We start from the raw sequence: 24,136 nt of genomic DNA, 5'->3' as shown, positions 1-24,136 counted from the left end.
GGAAACTGAGGGTTGCTGGAGGGGAGGGGGGTAGGGAGTGAAGTAACTGGGTGATGGGCATTAAGGAGGGCACGTGATGTGATGAGCACTGGGTGTTAACATGCAACTGATGAATTACTGAACTCTACGTCTGAAACTAATGTTATATATGTTGGCTAATTGAATTTAAATAAAAAAATAAACTAGCATGGATGTCTGTCCAAAAAAAAAAACCCAAAAAAAACTGTGATGTGTGTGTGTGTGTGTGTGTGTGTATATATGACATATATACATATGTATGTATATATATATATATGACAAGTCAGGCTGGCTTGCAATGAAGACACAGTTTGATTTAAAAATATATCTATAGATTGAAGATACGTATAGATTGAAGGTAGACATTTCAAGTCAAACTATGTACTGCTATGTATCTACATAAATTTATAGATGGTAGATTTTCTTTGAACACATATGTGTCAGGTATTCTTTTTTTTTTATTATGTTATGTTAATCACCATACATTACATCATTAGTTTTTGATGTAGTGTTCCATGATTCATTGTTTGCGTATAACACCCAGTACTCCATTCAGTATGTGCCCTCTTTAATACCCATCAGTACATTGGCTCAGAGGAATGGGCACAGGGGACCCATAAAATGCGATGATATGCGGGAGCCAGCTCACTGGGGCAGTAGGTGAATGAGGGCTTGTGAGCTGGGAAGGGAGGGGTCAGGTTGTTACATGCCCCAGGCAGAAGTTTGGCCTTTCCTGTGTGTGAGGGACAGTGAATGTTTGTGAGCATGGGAGGTGAGCAGATGGCATGACAAACTCCGCTTGGATGTTGGAAAGATCATGTGGAGGGGTTCCTGGGTGGTTCAGTCAGTTGGGCATCTGCCTTTGGCTCAGGTCATGGTCCCAGCAAGCCCCGCATGAGGATCCCTGTTCCGTGGGGAGCCTGCTTCTCCCTCTGTGCTGCTCCCCCTGCTTTGCACGTACTCTCTCTCTCTCTCTGTCTGTCAAATAAATAAAATCTTAAAAAAAAAAAAAGATCATGTTGACAGTTGTCAGGAGAAGGTGAACTGGAGGCAAGATGTGTGCTGAAGCTGAGAGTCCACGGAGGTTAACACCTTACGTGCATGACGGAGCTGCGGGTTCTCGCACATGCTTTTAGCGCCTGTCATTTGCATAAATAGACGAGTGCCATTTTTTTTCTAATTATCATAGGAGGCTCCAAGAGGATCATATGTATAGGATAGTAAGATTCTCTTTGTGTAATGTTTATCTTAACAATAGCTATCTGTTATGTTAGTCTAACAGACCATATCATAATGATCTGATTTTCGGTTCTAGAGGAAATTAGTCGGTATAGCCAAAAAAAGGGAAACAGGGCTTTAAATTCCCATTCTACGAAAATGCCTGTAATTTATTTATTCCCCAGGCTACCTCATGCTACCTTATTTTTTTAACCAAGTTTTTACCTGTGGTTGAAAATATGTACAGACACCACTTGATTTTTATCCTTGCGGTGTGCTTTTATTTTAAAGGAGGGAAAAAAGGTTTTGGAAATGCCTAAAATTTCCTGCTACCACATGAGCCACACTGTTAATTCCAGCTAAAGTGTCTCCCTTTGGACTCATAAATAGTGCCTGTGTTTATTACTCAGAGCCACTTGGGGCCCTCAAGTAACATATATATAGCATATAGTATTTTTCACTTAAAATAGTAATAATTTGATATTTCCTCACAGTATAACTCAAAACACCAGAAGAATATTTCAAGTGGCTGAATTAACATTGGCATCTGTATTTCTCTGAGCTGTACAAACAAGGAAAAGTGTTCCTATATCTTGACTTGAGGGCCTAAAGCAAGTTGTTAATCAGTTTGATGAAGTTTAATGGAAAGGTTTAGTATTAAGGGGCATATTTTCCTTTTTCCTACTAATAAGCATTAATACTTATGGCAATAACAAGAGTTATTCACTAAGGAGAAAGGCCTTCTTAAATATAAGAACCAGATGTTACCAAAAAATTTTTTTTTAAGATTTTATTTATTCATTTGAGAGAAAGAGTGAGCAAGTGAGCAAGTGAGAGAGGGAGAGGGAGAAGCAGGCCTCCCACTGAGCAGGGAGCCCTATGTGCGGCTCAATCCAAGGACCGTGGGATCATGACCTGAACCCAAGGCAGGCGCTTAACTGACTGAGCCACCCAGGCGCCCCTCAAGCATATTTTCTGAGAGCCAGTGAAAAAGAGAAAAAAGCAAGCATATTTGTAAGAAAAATAGGACTGATTGGAAAAATAGGTGGCATTGGGGTGGAGGGAGAGAATGTAGGGGCGGTTGAAGAAGAGAAAGGAAGAAATCAAGAATGATGCTCAGTTTTCTGGGTTGGAGCCTTCAGTTAATGGAGGTGCCATTGATTGAGAAGGAGGACACAAAAAAGATCACAAGCGTTTTGGGGGTCGGGATAAGATGCTCTCCATTGTGGGAATGTTATATTTATTGTGCCCATAAGACATTAAAGAAGTGAAACATGTATAGTGAGCAAATGGAGATTTAGATATAAAATCCTGAAGCTGGACTAAAAATATGGAATTATGAATCACAAGATACTGATAGAAGTTTAATCCCTAGGATTGGGCGAGGTTGCCCAGAGAAAACTATAAAGCAGGAAGAAAGGAAGATTTAGAATACAATGCATCTTTGGGGTAAATACCCAGTACTGCAATTGCTGGGTTGTATTTTCAACTTTTTGGGGAACCTCCCTACTGTTTTCCAGAGTGGCTGCACCAGCTTACATTCCCACCAACAGTGTAGGAGGGTTCCCCTTTCTCTGCATCCCCGCCAACATCTGTCGTTTCCTGACTTGTTAATTTTAGCCATTCTGACTGGTGTGAGGTGGTATCTCATTGAGGTTTTGATTTGGATTTCCCTGATGCTGAGCGATGTTGAGCACTTTTTCATGTGTCTGTTGGCCATTTGGATGTCTTTTCTGGAACAATGTCTGTTTGTGTCTTCTGCCCATTTCTTTATTGGATCATTTGTTCTTTGGGTGTTGAGTTTGATAAGTTCTTTATAGATTTTGGATACTAGCCCTTTATCTGATATGTCATTTGCAAATATCTTCTCCCATTCTGTCGGTTGTCTTTTGGTTTTGTTGGCTGTTTCTTTTGCTGTGCAAAAGCTTTTTATCTTGATGAAGTCCCAATAGTTCATTTTTGCCCTTGCTTCCCTTGCCTTTGGCGATGTGTCTAAAAAGAAGTTCCTGCGGCTGAGGTCGAAGAGGTTGCTGCCTGTGTTCTCCTTTAGGATTGTGATGGACTCCTGTCTCACATTGAGGTCTTTCAACCATTTGGAGTCTATTTTTGTGTGTGGTGTAAGGAAATGGTCCAGTTTCATTTTTCTGCATGTGGCTGTCCAATTTCCCCAGCACCATTTGTTGAAGAGACTGTCTTTTTTCCATTGGACATTCTTTCCTGCTTTGTCGAAGATTAGTTGACCATAGAGTTGAGGGTCCATTTCTGGGCTCTCTATTCTGTTCCACTGATCAATGTGTCCATTTTTTTGCCAGTACCATACTGTCTTGGTGATTACAGCTTTGTAATAGAGCTTGAAGTCTGGAATTGTGATGCCGCCAGCTTTGCTTTTCTTTTTCAACATTCCTCTGGCTATTCAGGGTCTTTTCTGGTTCCATACAAATTTTAGGATTATTTGCTCCATTTCTTTGAAAAAAGTGGATGGTATTTTGATGGGGATTGCATTGAATGTGTAGATTGCTCTAGGTAGCATTGACATCTTCACAATATTTGTTCTTCCAATCCATGAGCACAGAACGTTTTTCCATTTCTTTGTGTCTTCCTCAATTTCTTTCATGTGTATTTTATAGTTTTCTGAGTACAGATTTTTTGCCTCTTTGGTTAGATTTATTCCTAGGTATCTTATGGTTTTGGGTGCAATTGTAAATGGGATCGACTCCTTAATTTCTCTTTCTTCTGTCTTGTTGTTGGTGTATAGGAATGCCACTGATTTCTGTGCATTGATTTTATATCCTGCCACTTTACTGAATTCCTGTATGAGTTCTAGCAGTTCTGGGGTGGAGTCTTTTGGGTTTTCCACATAAAGTATCATATCATCTGCAAAGAGTGAGAGTTTGACTTCTTCTTTGCCGATTTGGATGCCTTTTATTTCTTTTTGTTGTCTGACTGCTGTGGCTAGGACTTCTAATACTATGTTAAAATAGCAGTGGTGATAGTGGACATCTCTGCCGTGTTCCTGATACAAATACAGGGACCCGAAGGGCTACGTGCACCCTGATGTTTATAGCAGCAATGTCCACAATAGCCACACTGTGGAAAGAGACAAGATGTCCATCGACAGATGAATGGATAAAGAAGATGTGGTATATATACACAATGGAATATTATGCAGCCATCAAAAGGAATGAAATCTTGCCATTTGCAATGACGTGGATGGAACTGGAGGGTATTATGCTGAGCGAAATAAGTCAATCAGAGAAAGACATGTATCATATGACCTCACTGATATGAGGAATTCTTAATCTCAACTGAGGGTTGCTGGAGTGGTGGGCAGGGGAGGGATGGGGTGCCTGGGTGATAGACATTCGGGAGGGTATGTGCTATGGTGAGCGCTGTGAATTGTGTAAGACTGATGAATCACAGACCTGTACCTCTGAAACAAATAATACATTATATGGTAAAAAAAAAAAAAAAAGAAGAAGATAGCAGGAGGGGAAGAATGAAGGCGGGGAAATCAGAGGGGGAGAGGAACCATGAGAGACTATGGACTCTGAGGAACAAACTGAGGGGAGGGGGTGGGGGGATGGGTTAGCCTGGTGATGGGTATTAAAGAGGGCACGTTCTGCATGGAGCACTGGGTGTTATACGCAAGCAGTGAATCATGGAACACTACAAAAACTAATGATGTAATGTATGGTGATTAACATAACATAATAATTTTAAAAAATGAGGAAAAAAAAAAAGAATACAATGCATCATGGCTGTTTAAGAGATAGGCAAAGGTAGAGGAGCCCATAAAGCAAGCTGAGAAAGTTGGACCCAAGTTGCAGGAAGAAATGCAAGATAACGTTCATCTCTATGAAGATTTCATAAATTGCATGTTCTAGAACAGTGGTTTTTCAAACATTAGTGTGTATCAGAATCACCTGGGATGCTTGCCAAAACTTTGTTTCCTGGAGCCACTCCCAGAGATTTCCATACAGCAAGTGCAAGCCATTTCTGTATTTTTAATTAGCATGCAAGATCTAACATAGTTGGTGATTCTTGAAATATACTTTGAGAAACATCCTTCTAGGAGACAGGGTGAAATGGTTGAAAAAAAGCAAGTCTTTGGAATCACTTATGTTAGGGTCCTGGCTTTTACAGTCTACTCGTTATGTGGCCGTGAGCAAATTGGTTGTTTTAAGGTTTGTTTTTCCACCAGTGCTGGGATATAATAAATACCTTGTTTCTCTTAGAATTATTTCATGGTATATATGAGATATGTTTAAATTTCTGGGCCTACAGAAGGAGCTCAGGAAATGTGAGTTGTCTTTGTGCACTTAAGAGACCTAAAAGACAGCTGTAAACCTAAAAGGCAGTGAAAAAGTAGAAGGAAATGGCTATCATTAATCTCATGCATTTTGTTTTGTAAGAGATTAGAGCCAGCTCCTTTTTACCTTGAACCTACTGAGTTAGAATTGTGTAAAATTAAGTTACTGATTTAATAGGTTTTATTATCTAGTTTCTCCTGGCAAACTTCAGTTCTGTAGACATTAAATCCGAACAGCATGATATAGACAAGGTTAAAGTGTGAAATAGAAGATGAGGGAAATTTAATAGAGGGACAAACACCTCAAAAATCCTGAGGGCATCAATGTGTTATAATATAAAAGCTAAATACTCAATACTAAATCATCAAGAAGATGTTATATTATGTTTAAGGGAATTGTTTGAGAAGTCAGGGAAGTATATCTTTCAGAAAGATTTCTGTTATAACGACTAACATTTACAAGTGTTTGGCACTTAAAGGAATAAGCTTCTGCTATTTGGGAAGTTCACTTAGATGCAATATTTATTAGTCTTTTGCAGTTTTGGATAAATCAACTTATATGACTTTATTTCCCATTTGATTGGCATGTTACTATTTTTTTTTAACAGTCTGTCTCAAGCCAGCAAGTGTCCTTGAAACTATCCTAGAAGGCACTGTGGAATTATATATAAATATATAATTTATATATATAACATATATAAATTAACTTATATGTAAATCTCAAAATATAACATATATTAAATTAAATATCTGCTATATGGATTGTCATATAATGCTATGGTTTTCTTCCATTTCTCTATCTGGAGGAGATGCTAATGTAAAGAGAGAAGAGCAGAGTCTTATCAAAGCTGTGTCTACGCCAATTTCATGTCTTGGACTTTCTGTCCCACATTGGCTAATAAGAAAAAAGGCTACTTAATGGTTATGCATTTGCAAAAGCTATTGAGAAAGAGTTATGAATTTCCTTCATTCTCTTCAACCTTTCTGTTCCCATACTTCTACCCTCACTTGGATGCATATATGATTATTTATTCCCAAATATTCAACTATCAGCTGAATAGGTCTAGGTATTCGTTTCTTTTTATTATTAGTTTTACTTGGTTAGAAAATACCACCTTTTGTTTTGTAGACCTAGATCTGTCTTTGGCTGAATGAGGTTTTCTTCTGTTATATCTTTGATTATTGGCTCTGTGTTATTTGTTACTCTTCTGGAACACCCATTTTTTCTTATGTTTTTGTCAGTCTTCCATATCCCTCACATTCCTCTTTTCTCTTCCCCTTTATTCTTTTTTTTTCTACCTACCGGGGTAGAAAGTTTTAAGGGTATCTGATCTGATTTTTCAACAATGTTCAAAATTTTCAGCTTTTTATCACTTTAATAAGTCATTTGTTTTGCTGCTGCATTTTCATTTCCTTATACAGTATTTTCCCCTTATTTTACTAGCTCCATTCCAATTTCTGTCTCAGCCATTTCTCTTTTTATATTACATTGTTTTATCTTTCACCTCTTTTAGATTTTTTTTACATTATAAAGGATACAGAACAATTATTTATATCTGTTTCTCCTACTTTGCTCTTTCTTTTTACTTCTTGAATGCTATGTTTTTGTATCACATAGTATTTTTATGGCACATGTGTTCCTTTGTTTGCTTTTCCTCTTTTACTTATGTTTGGAGGTTGTATATCCTTGTCTCTGTAATTGGGGTGCTTATCTCTAGATTGGATTCATGGCCTCTCTCTGGTTCATCTGACTAGAGGGTGCTCATGTCCTCCTCTTAGACTCTAACAGAAGATCTGGGACATGGCCCTATAGTATATTTCTGGAGGTTTTGTCTAAAGTGGATCTGCTAGTCTAAGGAGAGGTCACCTCATTTGGCTGCCTGGTTGTCTGATTTCTAGATGATCTAGCACAAGAAAGTTTCCTGCTCCCTGCAGTTCTTCCAAACTCAGTCTTTGTAATTGTGCCAATTTTACATCTCCAGATGTAAACCACTCCTTATGCATTTCCATCCCCACTGATGTTACATTGCCAAGAATTTCAGACCCAGAATAAAGAGAGAAAGCATGGGCTTTAGATGAGATGGACCAAGTGATTAGAGCAATTGAGCCCTTGTGCAGCAAGGGAGCCACCTTCTTTCATCTGGTCTTTGAAAATCCTTTTTTTTCCTGGAAAGTTTAAAGAAATCTCTCAAAATTGTTCTGTGTGGCTTTACTATTTGGCTTCTGATTGTTTCCATTTTTTGTAATGAAAATTAAATCTTTTGCCCATCTAGCGGATCACTGAGTAATATTCCTGGAGCACTTAAATTTTTATCCTATGTGTATGTGTGTATGTGTTGCAGTGGAAAGGTGGGAAAGGTATGGTAAGGTGTTTCTAGAGTTTATCTCACCATTCCTGTAATGCTCCCTTCCTTGTTTTAAATGCTTGATAATAGATTTTTTTTCCCAATGAGTGGATGAATGACTTAGTCTTCTTTGAGAATTTAAGGTTAAGCCACAGTGCTTAACCATTTATTATTTTAATACTTTTCCCCAGTAGTATTTTTCCAATTAGATATATTGCAAAATATGTCCTGGAAATACCAGTTCCATAAAAAGTTCTATGAAAAAAGGGTTCCATGGACAAATCATGTTGTGAAATGCTGCATACTATCTTTCTCATAGAAATGTAATTAATATGTAAATATATTAAGGGCCTCAAGAAGGCCTGGAGTAAAAAAGCCTGGTTAACTCTTTTTAATTCAGTATTTCCCAAACTTATTTGATCATAGACCCTACTTATAGCCCATAAAACACACTTTGGGAAATGCTACTCTAAGTTTTGTTTTTTTCTGAACATCATAGAGTACATTGTAGACTTTTTCCATAAGGCAAACTTCTAATTTTTAGATCATGGAGAGATGTAAATTATGACTTAATATGATTAGAATGTTCAGATTTAAGTCAGGAATTTCTAATTCAGATTCTTTTTTCCTCATTTGATGTTTTGAACAAGATATAATCTCAATAACTTTTTAAATGAATCTTCTTTTTAAGATTTTATTTATGTATTTGTCAGAGAGAGAGCGTGCGTGCACAGCAGGGGGAGAAGCAGGCTTCCTGCTGAGCCAGGGAGCTCAATGCAGGACTCGATCCCAGGACCCTGGGTTATGACCTGAGCCGAAGGCAGGTGCTTGACCGACTGAGCCACCCAGGTGTCCCTCAATAACTTTTTAAAAATATATGTTAGGGGCGCCTGGGTGGCTCAGTTGGTTAGGCGACTGCCTTCGGCTCAGGTCATGATCCTGGAGTCCCAGGATCAAGTCCCGCATCGGGCTCCCTGCTCGTCAGGGAGTCTGCTTCTCCCTCTGCCCCTCCCCCCTCTCATGTGCTCTCTCTCATTCTCTCTCTCTGAAATAAATAAATAAAATCTTAAAAAATATATATATATGTTACTTTAGCCCTTAAATTAGTGTATTAAGAAAAGGAGATAAATGTTTTATTGGTTCACAGGGCTGAGAGAGCCTTCCACGCCATGATAAGAAGCATTTCTAGATTTCCCCCGAGCTCAGTAAAAGAGACAGTTGCCCTTACTCATGATCTTGAAGTTGCAAGTTAACCTAGGAAGTAAACCTGTAGTGGTGCAGCTTTTCTATCAAAATGGTATAACTGGGTGAAGTCGGAAAGCAGACCAATTTTATCTCCGTCTCAGAGTTTTAAATCCTTTGTTGTATTCCTACTTTGTCTTGAAAATAATATCTGACTAAAGCTCAAGTTGTCTTTTCTTTTGTCTCCTCATCATGTGGGATTCAGCCATGCTTTACTAGCTGACCGGTTCACTGACTGGTTAAGAAACCTACTTTTCTTTGGATTTGTTTCAGCAACTAATGCTTCCGTGCTTGCTTTACCTCTCCTTTCCATCCAAATGCTTTGTTTTCCCCTCATAGCTTTTTATAATTAGTAGGGGTTTTTTTGCTTTGCTTTTTAAATTTACAGTTCAGTTTGTACCAATTTAGGAGATATTTTTTAAAAGAAGAGCCGTGTTTTTTAGAGACTTTTTTTGGGGGTGGGATGTTGGAAGGTGGTAATGAGAAGGGACGGTGGTAAAAAAGCCCAGTGGGTTTTCAGCTCCAGGTTTTCCCACTGGCTTATAAATCTGAGAGAGCCATGGATTTGGAGTAGGTTTGTCCAGCAAGTTCCAAGTTCCAGTTCTTGGATTTTCCCTACAACAAAGTGTCCTATTCCCATACTTCTTTCTGAATAAGGCTAACTGTGGACCTCTTCGTCTTGTTCCCTAAGATATCCTTTGTGAACCCAACCATCCCAAATACTTCTGTAATTTTAGAATTAGAAGTGATATCTAGAAACTGTTTAAACATTAAATACTATGAAAACAATATGACCAAAAAAATACCCTTTCAAGAATTGACAGAGAAAATCTAAATAAAAGATAATCAACTGGGTGTTTATATTCACTGCAGAAAATGAAATTCTAACTTTTGTTTTATCTTCCACAGACAAGCAACAGAAAGGTGAATTTGCAATAGATGGTTACAATGTCAGAATGAATAACACTCTCAGGAAGGATGGAAAGAAAGATTGCTGTTTTGAAATCTCTGCTCCTGATAAACGCATCTATCAGGTTGGAGTTTTTGTGTTGTTTTGAAATTAAGTTGATAAAATGTTCTGATTTCATTTATAAAGCCATTAACATTTTGTTAAAACAACTCTCCCTGACATGTTTAATAATAATAAAAGATACTGATTTTTATACAGTGAACGTTCATATAAGAAGAAACACATTTTTTTAAAAAAATTTCAGATTAGTTGTGATATCTTCTCTTGAAAGGGAACAAGCGAATATGTAAATTATCAGCTACTTCACGTGTTGCGTTTTATATCTATTTTAATAGCACTGCGTGATTTCTTAAAAGAATTACATAGCAGAAAGAGTAAAATTATCAAAAGAAAAATATCAGCATGTTTATGTATATTGTCTTGCTTAGGGTTGTGGGAGAAAATGAAGGTAAAGGCACATATCAGCTCTGTGATTCAGGAGCTATCAGCTCGCATCGATATGGAATGTATGTTTAATAAGTTTTAAATATCTGAGATTGCAGTTGAAAGCCAGTTAATTAAGTTGTCAGGTAGTGTGTTGGAATCTGACAAGAACATTTTTAAGAAGACTGTACCCGGCAGTCTGAAGAAATTCATGGGTGTCTTCTAATTGTCAAGGGCAAATTTTGTTCATCAGTTCTGTCTTTGACATTGATGAAGAGAAGCAGCTTTTTTTCCTGCACAGCTGCCAGCTCCTGATCAGAGTTTCAAATCCATCATCCTCTGCTTCAATTACGTAAATTTGTCAAAATTAACTGTACATTATAAGAAGCATCCTTGCAAGAAAAGTAGTACTAGACATGAAAAGAATTACTAATGGTCTTAAAGAAGTGATAAGAATGCGACATACCTCTCGTTTCCACTGTGGTGAATTTTCTTATTATTGTTTATTTTTTTGTTAGTTCACAGCAGCTTCTCCCAAAGATGCCGAAGAATGGGTACAGCAGCTGAAATTTGTATTACAAGGTAAGAGCAATCAACTGAACTAGTCATTGCAGTCTTTAAATATTGAAGAACTGAACGAATTTGGATTTGCATGCACGAAAGATTATTGACTCCTATGAGAATGACCAAGGGAACGTGGTCGTTACTAATATAGACTGTTCACTTCAGATTTATAAAAGTGTTTTTTCTGTAAGTACCAACTGGCAACTTTGCAATTCACATATTTATGTAATAATCAGTTTTTGAAAATGACTCTATTGGGCTGCATTTGTTTAGAAAATAGGGTTTTGAAAACCTCTTTTGCATTCTCAAAAAATTTGCCTCGTGCAACATATTTTTCAGACATGGGATCTGATGTTATTCCTGAAGATGATGATGAAAGAGGAGAATTATATGATGATGTTGACCATCCTCTACCAACCAGCAGCCTACCAGCAAGCAGCCAACCAACTGATGATGAAATTTATGAAGAACTTCCAGGTATTTATCATCTGGTGATTCATTTAAGGATTTTTAGGGCTTTTTCCCCGCCCCCCCCTAATGTCATATATCATCAAGTTGACAACTTGAGTGGAAATGGTGAGCTATTAAAAACAAGGACAAAGAAAATCCTCAAAACTCTATTTTATGAAAAGGGTTCTGCTTGAGGTATTTCAAGTGAGTGGATGTACACTTATGAAAAGTGAGTGGAATGTTAAAATGGAGCAGATACAGTCCTAATCTCATGGGACTTTTGGCTCATTAGCATTGTTTATGCTACATAATTTTTTAATTAAAAAATTGACTTGCCTTACAGTTTTTTCCACCAACTCACACATCATTTTTTATTTATATATCTTGGAACTTTCATTAACCAGAAGTTCTGTGCACACCCCATATGTCAACAACTTCTGCCTCATATATTCCTCTTTGCTGTGGTGTATTGCATTGTCTTGGAGAAATATTGTTGCACTATAAACAAAGGCCTTTTGAGGCTTGAAGTTTTCTCACTTGATATTTTATCATCAATATGAATAAGTTTTCTTATTCTACATTTTTAGGCATTGTTTAGTGTTTATATGCCTCAGTATCTGTTACATAACATAAAATTAATTGTCTACTGGCTATTTGACTTGTATTTTTGAGGGTCAAGCTAAAACAGAATAGGTATCACGAACTTAGGATACCTAGAATATGAACACATTCAGGGAATCATTGCCTTACTAATACTATAGGTTGAAATGAACTTTTTTTCTGTCTATTAAAAAATCAGTAGTTACAGAAGAAAAAGGGATTATGAGCAATGTGAGATTTAACCAACATCTCATGCAGAGAAGTTGTTTTTCTCTGAATAGAATGATTTTTTAAAAGATTTTATTTATTTATTTGAGAGACAGAGAGAGCACGAACAGGGTGAGGGGCAGAGGGAGAAGCAGACTCCTCACTGAGCAAGGGGGCCTGATGCAGGGCTTGATCCTAGGACTCCAGGATCATACTCAAGCCGAAGGCAGACACTGAACTGACTGAGCCACGCAGGGGCCACTGAATAGGATGATTTAACAACATAGCATAAACCTTTAAAATTGATTTCAAAAATACTCAAAATGTTCCAAATTAACATACAAATATCATTTTCAGTGAAGTCAGTAAAGCATAGTAATAACTAGCACGTGGATTTTAGAGTCATAAAGTTTAAATTCTGGCTGTCCCATTTACCAGCTCAGTGACCTTAAAAGTTGTCTTTTCCTTCATCTGTAATTCTTCATTTTCATCTATTAGAATTCTTTTTTTTTTTCAGTCAGTAAAATGGGGATAATATCATGGTGGGGGAATGAGCTCTCAGCACACTGCTTGAATCATGACAAGCCCACAATAAGTTGTAACATCATCATTATTGTATCCAGTAAATTCTTGCAAGTGCTTATATGAAACTATAAGAATGGTTTTCTGATCAAGTAAGAATTAATGATTGTAATGGTATAATAAATTCAAGTACTACAAAAAGTACTCACATATGCATCTACATACTGGTTTTCACTACCCTAGAGATGATTAGTCTAAAAGCATAATTTTGTGGGGAATAGTAATCTGTACCTTTTTATTATTTTAGTGGAACTATATGTTTATAGCCCCTTCCTTTCTGATTGATCCTAGGGAAATGGCATCTGCCATAGTATTAGTTATCCTCAAGTTGGGAAGAATATTTTCTGACCGCTTGTTTTTAGTCACACCCTATCATTAACACATTTATTTCATTTTTAAAAATGTTCAAAAGGGCTTGCGAGAATGTATACCGATGTAAAACGGAGGAAAGTGGTACCTTTGAACGTATTATTGTCATACACCTTTTATTCCTTTAAAACCCTGCAGTGAATGGGTTACATTATAATTGTTGAATTGACTGCTTGTTAAGTTCTGTGTTTCTTCAACTGGACCATCCCCTATCCGCCACTCCGCCCCCCACCCTCCAGAAAACTATCAGTCAGGAGTGAAGATTGAATATTTGTAGTCCTCTTCCTAACAAAGGTCCAGGGAAGATCTCCTTTAAGTAGCTTGAAATCTTAAAAATATGAAACATCTTTTCTTTTCCCTCACTACAGATGTTCTACTTCATCCCTTTTTTTTTGGCCTGGGGCCACATAATTGTTGGAAATAACTGGTTACTCTTTAAGTGGTCTTACTTCTTGCTGAGGTACTGGAAGAAATCTAAGCTGCTCTGGGATTCCTTGCCCTTGCCTGGGATCCCAGTTGCTGTACAAAGTCATGGAGCTTGATAGAGCCTGCAACTGTGCCCCTGGGAAGAAAGCTGGGCTAGGCAGCTGTGGAATGTCTCCTTCTTCTTTCTTCCCCAGTGTACCCGAGAACCGCTTCAACATCTGCACAGCTCAAGTCTGTCGAGTCTGAGCCAGCTGCTACAGAGGGGATTTTTCTTAGTGAAAGTCCTCAAGCTGTCTCTCAGAGTTTGTTGAGGTTTTGTTTGACGAAATATCTAAAACTAGGAAGTCGCTTTTCTTCCTTTAAAAAAGGATCTCTCACTCAGGATGAGCATGGAGGGAGTTGCTTTCACTTCTGTGAGATATGAGTACAATTTTGAGAGGAGGGGAGGACAGTGGAAGAGCAGTGAACACATTCACAAACTGTTGCTATTTTTCCAGTTCTGTACAAAGAAGGACATATCTCTGAGGTCTGACTGGTTAAATTCCAAGAATGAATTAATACTACCATTTCACCACAATTTTCTGTCCATTCTATATAGTTGAAAACTAAGCCTCTTAGTTGAAAGATGGAGCATACAAATGTGTTTGAAGGAAAATCTAAGTATTCAACGTCACAGAGTTCTTTTTCTGAGAAAGTAAAGCTCTTACCCTAATGAGTATATATTTTTGAATGTAAATAAACCTGAATGTGTTTAAGTCTTAATAACAAGAAGAAAACGTTGCTTAAAAAATCGTATTGCGAAATATCCCTTGAAACGTTGAATTCTCTGGGAGTGTGAATGGTCTCATTGTGATTGTTTTTCAGTGAGGGTCTTCGAACTTGATTACAGCAGCTTCTCTTTAATTTCTTGTTCATTAATTTTTAAGTAGCTTCGCCAAAGAATAAGAATACATTCTTTGTGCGTAGGGGATTTATGCATATGTACCAAAGAGTGGAAAGAGGGCCATTTCTGGGGAGTAGGAAAGGCGTCTGGCTTTTCTTCAAATACACTAATGCTTTGACATCTTTTATGTCTTGGCATCTCCTCGCCTGGGCCACTCAGGTTTGCTCACACGGTGATATTACTGTGGCATATTTGTGTTGGCACGACTTGTATGTTGATCAAAGTGTGTTAGACGGTTTCATAACAGTCATGAGTTCATTCAGCTTTGCACAAATTTCAGAAGTCGGTGCTCGTTTTTTCGTTAGAAATACAGAAGAACGGTTTTGTTTGATTTTTGAATCTTGAAAGAGGAGAGCAGTCCTTGGGGAATGGCTGCAGAAATCAGCCCAGCTTGCTCTTCTAGTTACCACGTCACTTGATTCCCCCCCCCCCCCCGCCCCAAAGTCAGGAAATTGTGCAGCAACAACAACAATAAGACTTTTTAAAGAGATAGACTGAATAGAATCGGCCCCGTAACAAGAGTAGTAGTAACTGCCCGTCAGCCCCTTAAATCTCTAGCTTTCAGGGGAATTGCATTTGAAATTCTTCTGCCAAGTGGACTGGAAGAGAGAGGGCAAAATAAAACAGGAAGACAAATTTCTAATTCCATTAACCTATTTTTTAAGTGTTAATTCATTTTTTTTTTTCCATAATGACAGATTGAACTATTCTGAGCCAGAAACAAAGGATGTTTTTATCCTTTGGTGATTCAAATACATTTTAAATGTATTCATTCCAACTGTCTCTATCGAAAATGGAATATAAAGTAAAATGCAGCTGTAAATTTTTTTCGATGAAAACTATTATGTATACGTAGAAAAGAACAGCATTCCATTCCTTAAATTTTGAGCAGTCTCCGGCAAGTGTATATGAATGCTAACTTAATCAGTGAGTGGTCACAAACCCCCTCAAAATACATTTTAGCTTTATTTTCCTACTGAATTATTATCACTCATAGTACCAAGTTAATACCAAGATTACAGGGGGCTCTGGAGTCTCTGGTATTAACATCATTGTAAGTGATGGTTGGTCCTGGTTTCACCAAAGAATTTTTCTCATTCCTTCTTTGGAATGCAGTGGAAAGATGCCAGCTGACTTTCACAGAACCACATATATTCAGCATTTTAACATTGTTAGTCCAGGCAGCCTCCTGGCATCCTTTTCTCTTAAACCGTGGTACTGAATTGTAAAGTTATTAAATGTGGTGATACAGTATCCTAATACATGATATGATAAGTATTTTTCCCCAAATAGATAACTAGATTAGAGTCAATTTTGGGGTGGTTTCAGCTCTGAACTCTGCTAAGAGGGTTATCTGAAGCTCTAGAAAATAAGGGAAATAGCTATAAATTAGGGTCCCTGTGCACATCTAATTGTTTATATTTTTATCTTTGCTGAATATAAATGTGATTTTAATATTGTTTATGTTGTCTGTTGCGTAATACGGCATGAAGCTTTGGAATACAGTTGTGCCTGTCATGCAGCTTTTCTCTATCATTGGCATTGCAAATAAATTCATTCCAAGAGATGGTTTGACACATATTAAAACCCAAAATACCTGTGTGCATGCAAAAAACATATGTCTGTCGGTAGAAAGATAGACTAACCCGTTTTTGCAACTTGGAGCCAAATCAGTGGTTCTCAACCATCAGAGATTTTGGCCCTCAGGGTACATTTAACGATTTAGTGTTCGGAGGCATTTTGGTCGCCACAACTGGGTTGTATATGTGTTACCAGCATCAGGTGGGTAGAGGCCAGGGATGCTGCTAAACATCCTATAGTGCACAGGACAGCCCCCACAACAGAGAACTATCTGACCCCACATGTCAATAGTGGTGAGGATGAAAAACCCTGCACAGGAATGTAATAGACAGCTTTTGGTTTATAACCATATCTCTGGAGTGATAAAAACCCATACCCATGCTCCATATATGAGTTTATTTTTGTGGACAAAACAAAGGCTTCCTTACATAGATAAAACTAGGATTACGTTCAGTGGTTCTGGGTCATAAGGGACGGGCCGGACTTGCCTGTCACTCTTTCCTTCAAGGGGTTGAACTTCTGTCAGTCTTAGAGGAATGAGAAAACCACGAAAGAGGAGAAAGGAAAGAAGCACTTCCTCTATTTGTGTGAACACACTCTGTGAAGGAAGAGTCTTTTTTGCTACTGTATGTGTGTGTCTTCCTTGTACAGAGACATGGCTTCTAATATTCTGATGAGGTTGCTCTGCCGCGGCCGAAGTGAGACCAGTGGGTGAGGGTTTGGATCTTCGGAAAGGGAGTCAGGGAGCTGGGGAGAATGTAGTCTCCAGCAATTCCAGGGCCACCTGAATTTTGACACCTCTGGGACTTCTCTCCTTTCTCCCTTCTTGGGCTTGGACTTTGCAGAGCTTCATGGGCTTGAGATGGTGGGAAGGCTGTCTGTCCCTGGAGGTGGGCAGGGAGGTGCTGAGGCAGCCCCATGAGGCAGAGGGAGGATGGCTCACCTGAGTGTGCTTCCCGACAAGCCACGCGGGGTGCTGCTTCCTTATGCTCTGGCCATTTCCTTTTTGCTGTTGCTGAGTTTTAACTTGTAAATCTTTATTTTCAAACAGTACACGCTCACTGGAAAAACCTTAAATACTGCTGATGTGCACAAAAGAAAGTACAAGTTACTCACCCTCTATTCTACGTAAATGTGAACAGTTTGATATGAATCTGTTGTCTTTTTTTTGGCCCATTTACAAATGTACAAATGCATATAACATTTTAACATTTTAAAAATAAGAACCTTCATTTCATTTACTTGCTTCTACTCTTTCATTTCCTTTTTACTTTCTTCGCACTATTACTTTCTTTCTTTATTGATTCTTTTATTTTCCTCCTTTCCCTTTTCCATTGCCATTCTCTGTTTTCTTCCTTGCTTTCATTTCTTCCCTTCCATAAATATTCTTGAGCACCTGTTCTGTGTTAGGCGTTGTACCTAGGTGCCCGGAAGCCGCTGCCCTTCCTACCTGGGCCCTAAATGGGTGTGGTTGCTCCTTCCCCTTCCGGCCCAAGCCTTGACTCACTACTGCACCCTCGATCTCCTGTGCCTATTTGTGTCCTGTGTATATACGCCCTTTTCACGTCGCATGAGTTTGTTGTATTGGCTTTCCTGATAGAGGAATGCGGTCTTCCTGGGGATCATGTCAGCACTATTGTGACGCCTCTCAAGCCGTCCTCCACTTGCCCTCTTCCTCTCCAGCTTCCTCTTCTCTTCGGGCTCTGCCCCTGCCCTGCACACACTGAATGCCTTTATATCTGTGGCCACTTAATTTGTGGTGATAGAGAGTAAGGGCTTTGGAGGCAAACATACATTCTGCACCTCACTCGGTACTTTAGCCAAAAGAAAAGTGAATACAGGGGAAGTGGCGATGTAAGAAACAAGAATGGACATAGACGTAGGTAAAATACGTCAGCGACGTTAACTATGGATTACTTTATTTTTATTGTTATGTTCAGTTAGCCAACATACGGATTACTTTTATATGAGCCTTTTCTTTTAATTTAAAAAAGTAAAACCAAAGTTAGCTAACAATTAAAAAATTTAGCTGGGGCAAGAGGGGCAGGGAGTGAAAGCAGGCTAAGTGTTGTTCAGGAGGAGAGAGGAGAGAAATACTGAGAAGTGTGGTCTTTGTTAGGAAATGCATGATAAATTTCCAAGTGAGTACTAAATAAATAGGAATGCAATCTTGAGATTCCCAAAGTAGCCGAAGGGACATAAAAGGTGATCACAGAAAAAAATTTTAAATCCAAAAGAAGGCAGGAAAAAAAGAACAAGGAGCAAAGAGACAATATGGTAAAAATAAGCCCAAATGTAAAAGTAATTACAATAAATAGAACTTGATTAATTCAATCTAGTAAAAGACAAATTATCACATTGGATTTTTTTTAAAAGATTTTTTTTTGGTGGGGGAGAGGCAGAGGGAGAGGGAGAGAGAGAATCTCAAACAGACTCCCCACTGAGCGCAGAAGCTGGCCCAGGGCTCAGTCCCACGACCCTGAGATCATGACCTGAGCCGAAATCAAGAGTCGGACGCTTAACCGAGAGTACCACCCAGTCAAAATCCTCGTTGGATTTTTTTTTTAATCTAGCAGCAATCTTCTTAGAGGAGCTGTTTCTGAAACAAAACCACATAGAAATTTTCCAAGTAAGGGAATGGAAATAAATAAACCTGGCAATCCTGTGCAAACAAAGCTACTATCTATGTTAACACTAGACAATGTAAAATTTAAGGCATAAAGCAATAGTGAGACTATTACATAAAGCAATAGTAAGACTAGTAAGAATGATACTACATAATAATAGTAAAAAAAGATAAAGCTTAAATGCAGCTAACTGCATAACCTTGAAATCTGTAAAGCAAAAACTTATTAAGACAAATTTGACGTATCTTCAATTATAGTGGGAGATTTTTAACATACCACTTTTAGAAACTGGTAGACCAAGGAGGTAAAAAATTAGTAAGTGTATGAAAGATTTGAACCAAAAAGAATTGATGAACAATCTAATCTATCTAAAAAGACATTCAGTACATATAGACTATTTATGGAAATTGGCCATATATAAGTTCACAAAATCTCAACAAATTTCTATGAATCTATATCATACAGACTGTGTCCTTTAACTGCAATGAAATTTAATTAGAAACCAATACTAGAAAGGTAGTTAAAAATACCCAAGCCCCTGTGTTTGGAGGCTGAAAAATAAATTTCTGAATAGCTCATGAATTAGAAGAGGAAATCACAATGAAAATCACAAAATATATAGTTCTGAAAGACAATGAAAAGAGTACAAATAAAAACTTGTGGCATGGGTCTTAAACTCTAGTTAGAGGGATATGGTGGTGAGTAAAACAAATGAGAGAATCCCTAACGAACTGGAGATGAGAGAACTATTAAAGAAGACGGAAAAAGACTATAAAATAAATGAAATGATTAAAGAGACAAAGAAGGAGAGGAAGTTCTAACAAGTGATAAGGACCCTATGGAAAAAGATCAGATTTCTTTTTTAAAAAAACAGATTCATTATAAATTATTGATGATTTAAATCATTTAGCCACCAAATTCTAAATTTTTGGACACACATATTTATTTTTACATTGCCTAGGGAACCATTAGAATAATTATTAGGATAGCCTAGAATATAATATAATCATTATGAGAATCAGAATTTTAAAAAATTTGAACCAGAATTTATGCAAATGTCAGCCACTCTCGTCAGACTAAAATGCTGACATTTATAAAGCAAGAAGAAAAATCACACTCATGGGCCTCGGCCATTAAGAATTTTTTTTAAAGATTTTATTTATATATTTGAGAGAGAATGAGAGAGAGAGCATCAGGGGGTGAGGGGCAGAGGGAGAGGGAGAAGAAGGCTCCCCTCTGAGCAGGGAGCCTGACACTACCTCGGGCTTGATCCCAGGACCCTGGGATCATGACCTGAGCCGAAGGCAGACACTTAACTGACCGAGCACCCAGGCGCCCCAAAGATTTTTCTGTGAACCTTAGATGCAGAATTCTAAAACTGTGCCAGAAGGTGAAATATTCACATTGTAGGTTTTGTATCTGTACGTAACTGAGTACTTTATCTTTTAGCACCAAGAAATCTCGAGAATTAGTTTCAAGATAGAGCTTCTAATCACCTTTTATCAGCCTTTTTAACTGGAATCTTCATTCCGCAGATATGATTTACTTCCCAAGTAGAATATAAACAGATAAGAGGCTGCTTTTGTTTTTAATTCCTCCATGCTTTCAGAAGATAGAATATGATAAAGTTTGTAGTAGCTTCACAAAAATGTATTTACCTCGTTAAGTCCCAGAAAAAAAATATACCTACATCCATATACCCACATGAACACACATATCCGTAGAGACAGACTGCAGCAAGAGATCATCAAGGCTTCGCTATTTTTGCAGATAGGCCAGCTGGGAATATCAACTTCCTAAGAGTACCCAGTTGCTTACTTTAAAGCAATGATTAATAAGAATGGACAAGTTCAACAAAACGTCAGTGATAGATATAAGCACTCTTCATATCCGGCCTCGGCAAGTGCTACAGTTGAGTAAATGCAAGCCTTTAACAAAGTGGGGAAAAATCCAGTCTAACCTAAACTCAAGTGAAATTTTACTTTGATTTTGTTTCAAGTAAGCCATTCTTCTATAGATTTGTCCCTCTTTATTAGAACTTCATTAGAATTTCTACAAAGAAATAGCAACTCCTTATACTTATGTCTCTCTTAGCCCCTTTGTTTCTTATTACAGGAGTTGAGATGGGGCGGGCAATTTTTCTCATAGACAAATAAGGAAAGTCAGATGCAGAGTGGCATTTTGAGCTCTCTTTGGAACCAGGTCCCAAACTTCTCGGCTTCTTGCCTGGGCCTCTTTCCATATTCCTGATCCTGCTGCAAGAAGGTACAACCTAATTCTGCTTCTCTTTAGCATAAAGATGCATGGGAGAGCCATTGTTTCTTCACCTGCTTACTCTTTAACCCCTGGCAATTTGACTTTATATTCCCTTTTTTTTTTTTAATTTTTAAATTATTTTTTTTTATTATGTTCAGTTAGCCACTGTATAGTACATCATTAATTTATGATGTAATGTTCAATGATTCTTTAGTTGCATATAACACCCAGTGCTCATCACAACATGTGCCCTCCTTAATACCCATCACCGGGTTACCCCATCCCCCAAACCCCCTCCCCTCTGAAACCCTCAATTTGTATTCTTCTTGAAACTGTCTCCTCCTCTGGCTTTTGCCATCTCGTTTTCTTGTTATAGGTAATATTTATAAATAAGCATCTCAGCACTGTTTTTAGATTGCCTCATTTCCTGATGCTTGCTGATTGTTTCAAATTATTTTTCTATTTATCCAGTATTTCCTTAATAGTGGAGCTTTTTGCTATTTGTACTTTGTCCTCTCGTTATACATTCTTCTTATAATGCATTCAATTAATAGATTCAACAAATATTTATTGAAAGCCCATTACATACCAGGTTCTGTTCTAGCTGTTGGGGGTTTAGGCATTAAAAAAAAAGCAGACTTTGTCTCCATTAAGATAATTACGGATTGTCGTTAAGTGCTACGAAGATGAGGGGAAGGTGTGAAAGGAGCAACTGTTTTACAGTCTGTGGTTAAGGAAGAGGTGACATTTAAACCGAAACCTCTTGGATAAAACTGGTAAAAGCAAAAAGGCAAACAACGCACTTTCTAGGCACTGGGAACAGGTGCAAAGACCCCAAGAGAACCAGCACCAGAAAGAACCAGAAAGGTGGGCCACTGGTAGCCACTCAGAGAGAGGTTAGAATGGGATTGAAAATGCAGGCAAAGTAAAACATCTAGACTAACATCTGAACATTTAGAGCAAAGTAAAATGTCTTCACTGAGTAGCTAGTTCATCGAAAGAATTAAAAGGTGGTATGGTAATTATAATAATGGTTAACACTTAGTATGTGCCAGGTATTTTCCTAAGTATTAATCTCATTTAATAAGTAGAAATATTTTATGGCCTAGGTATTATTACTATCTCTATATTATAGTTAAGGAAACTAAGTGGTGGAATTGGGACTAGAATGTAGGCATTCTGACTCTTAGCCAAAAGCCATACTGCCTCTCAACAGAAACATGTCCTGAGCTATCAAGTGAGCATTTACTGACACACATGTACAAAAGACCCCAGAAAGGGTAATATACCAATCAAATCTCATCTTCACATCTGACCTCTCCTCTGAGCTTTGGCCTCATATTTCAAGTGACTTTTGGCCATCATGTCAAACTTGTACCTAAGATCAAATTCAGCATCCGACTTACTAATACTGCTCTTCCTCCTTTCTTCTCTATTTCTGTGAACAGCATTAATAGTCATGCAGGTTTTAAAAATTAAAACTCAAAACCATCCTTGATTCCTTCCTTGATCTCCACTCCCCTAATCCAGTCAGTTTCCAGTTGCTACCAATTCTGCCTGTGAAGCATCATCCATCCCCAGCTCTCTGCTCAGGCTTCAGTAATTCCTCACCTGGGTCATTATTGGAGCTCTTAAGAGTTCTCAGCACTTCCTGTGTGTATGTCTGTCTCACCAGTCAACCCAATAATCTATTCAACATTTGCCAGCAGATTGATCTTCCTAAAACATAACATGGTCAAAGTAATCCCTTGCTCATTAACTTTTATGGGTCTTCACTGCCTAGGGAATCAAGTCCAAGCTCACTGGCCAGGTCCGAGCTCCTTCCATGATGTGACTTACATTTACCTTTCCATTCCCATTCCCACTGCTCAGACCCATTATTCAGACAGACTGAATTCTTGAACATTCATTATTCCTGCCTTGTGCTTCATATCCATGCCTTCATCACCTACATAGCATTAGGTACCTTGTCCTAAACCAATATGTTGAATTAATAAAGTAATTAAAAGACAAAAATTTACTCAAATAGCATATGGATAAAACTTTTGGTTGATTTTTTTCATTTTTCCATCCACCCAGTCCACAATCAAATCTACCATATTTTCTAATATAATCTCATTAGCCACAAGATATAGAGTGGAAGCTAAGATGATGAATAAATAGCCCCTGTCTTCAAATATGCTATAATTTAATCAGAGAAACAAATATATGAGTATCTAAGTATAGAAAAAACAAAACTAAACGTATAGGTAGATCTGTCAATATATCTATCAACCTATCTAAATCACACTCTTACCAATTCCAAAGTCCAATAGTATTACTCTACACCTTGGCCATATTTTCCCTTTCCACACCCATGTAGAACCTTTATATTCACCCATCAGAAACAATGAAAACACTCTTATTGATTCTGTATATTTATTACACCATTGTATAGTTTTGGTATAAATATAGTATTTTCTCTAAACCCACTTAGGTAGAACCTTTGTGGTTCTTCCATTAGAAACAAAATGCCCTTGGGGCACCTGGGTGGCACAGTCGGTTAAACATCCGACCCTTGGTTTCTGCCCAGGTCTGATCTCAGGATCCTGAGATCCTGCCCCATATAGGGCTCCACGCTCAGTGGGGAGTCTATTTGAGTTCTTCTCTCCCTCTCCCTCTGCCCCTCCCTCCCTAAAATAAATAAATAAATCTTAAAAAGAAAGAAACAAAATTCCCTTGAAGATTCTGTATATTTATGGGGCACAACAGTATTTTTATAAATATAGAATGGTATAATACTTAACACAATATAGTAGTATGGTTTAGTACTAAATACAGTATGGTGATATCATGTCCTCTACCATTCTGGGTATTAACATTTTTATCAAGAATGTATCAGCTGATGCTAGGAGACAGCATTATATAAAAGAATTTAAAACCTTCTTTTAAACGGATTAATTTTTCATTTAATGGGGAAAATATTTTCAAGAAATACAGAAATCAGAAGTTTCATAAGTCCTATCT

At 37.8% G+C, this 24,136-nt stretch overlaps 1 protein-coding gene across 1 annotated transcript in view; it reads left to right on the top strand.

Moving 5' to 3' along the window:
* The window catches only part of SKAP2 (src kinase associated phosphoprotein 2), a 165,139-nt gene that overhangs the window by 100,316 nt on the left and 40,687 nt on the right, over positions 1–24,136 (top strand). Inside the window, exons 7-9 of the mRNA XM_021689607.1 lie at positions 10,042–10,166; positions 11,044–11,107; positions 11,429–11,566. Of these exons, the coding sequence (XP_021545282.1) occupies positions 10,042–10,166; positions 11,044–11,107; positions 11,429–11,566 (327 nt within the window). The remainder of the gene's footprint in view (positions 1–10,041; positions 10,167–11,043; positions 11,108–11,428; positions 11,567–24,136) is intronic.

The sequence above is a fragment of the Neomonachus schauinslandi genome, chromosome 12 (assembly GCF_002201575.2).
Source record: "Neomonachus schauinslandi chromosome 12, ASM220157v2, whole genome shotgun sequence".
NCBI lineage: Eukaryota > Metazoa > Chordata > Mammalia > Carnivora > Phocidae > Neomonachus > Neomonachus schauinslandi.
The sequence above is the reverse complement of the archived record's forward strand: the minus strand, read 5'-3'. Positions and strand labels throughout refer to the sequence as shown.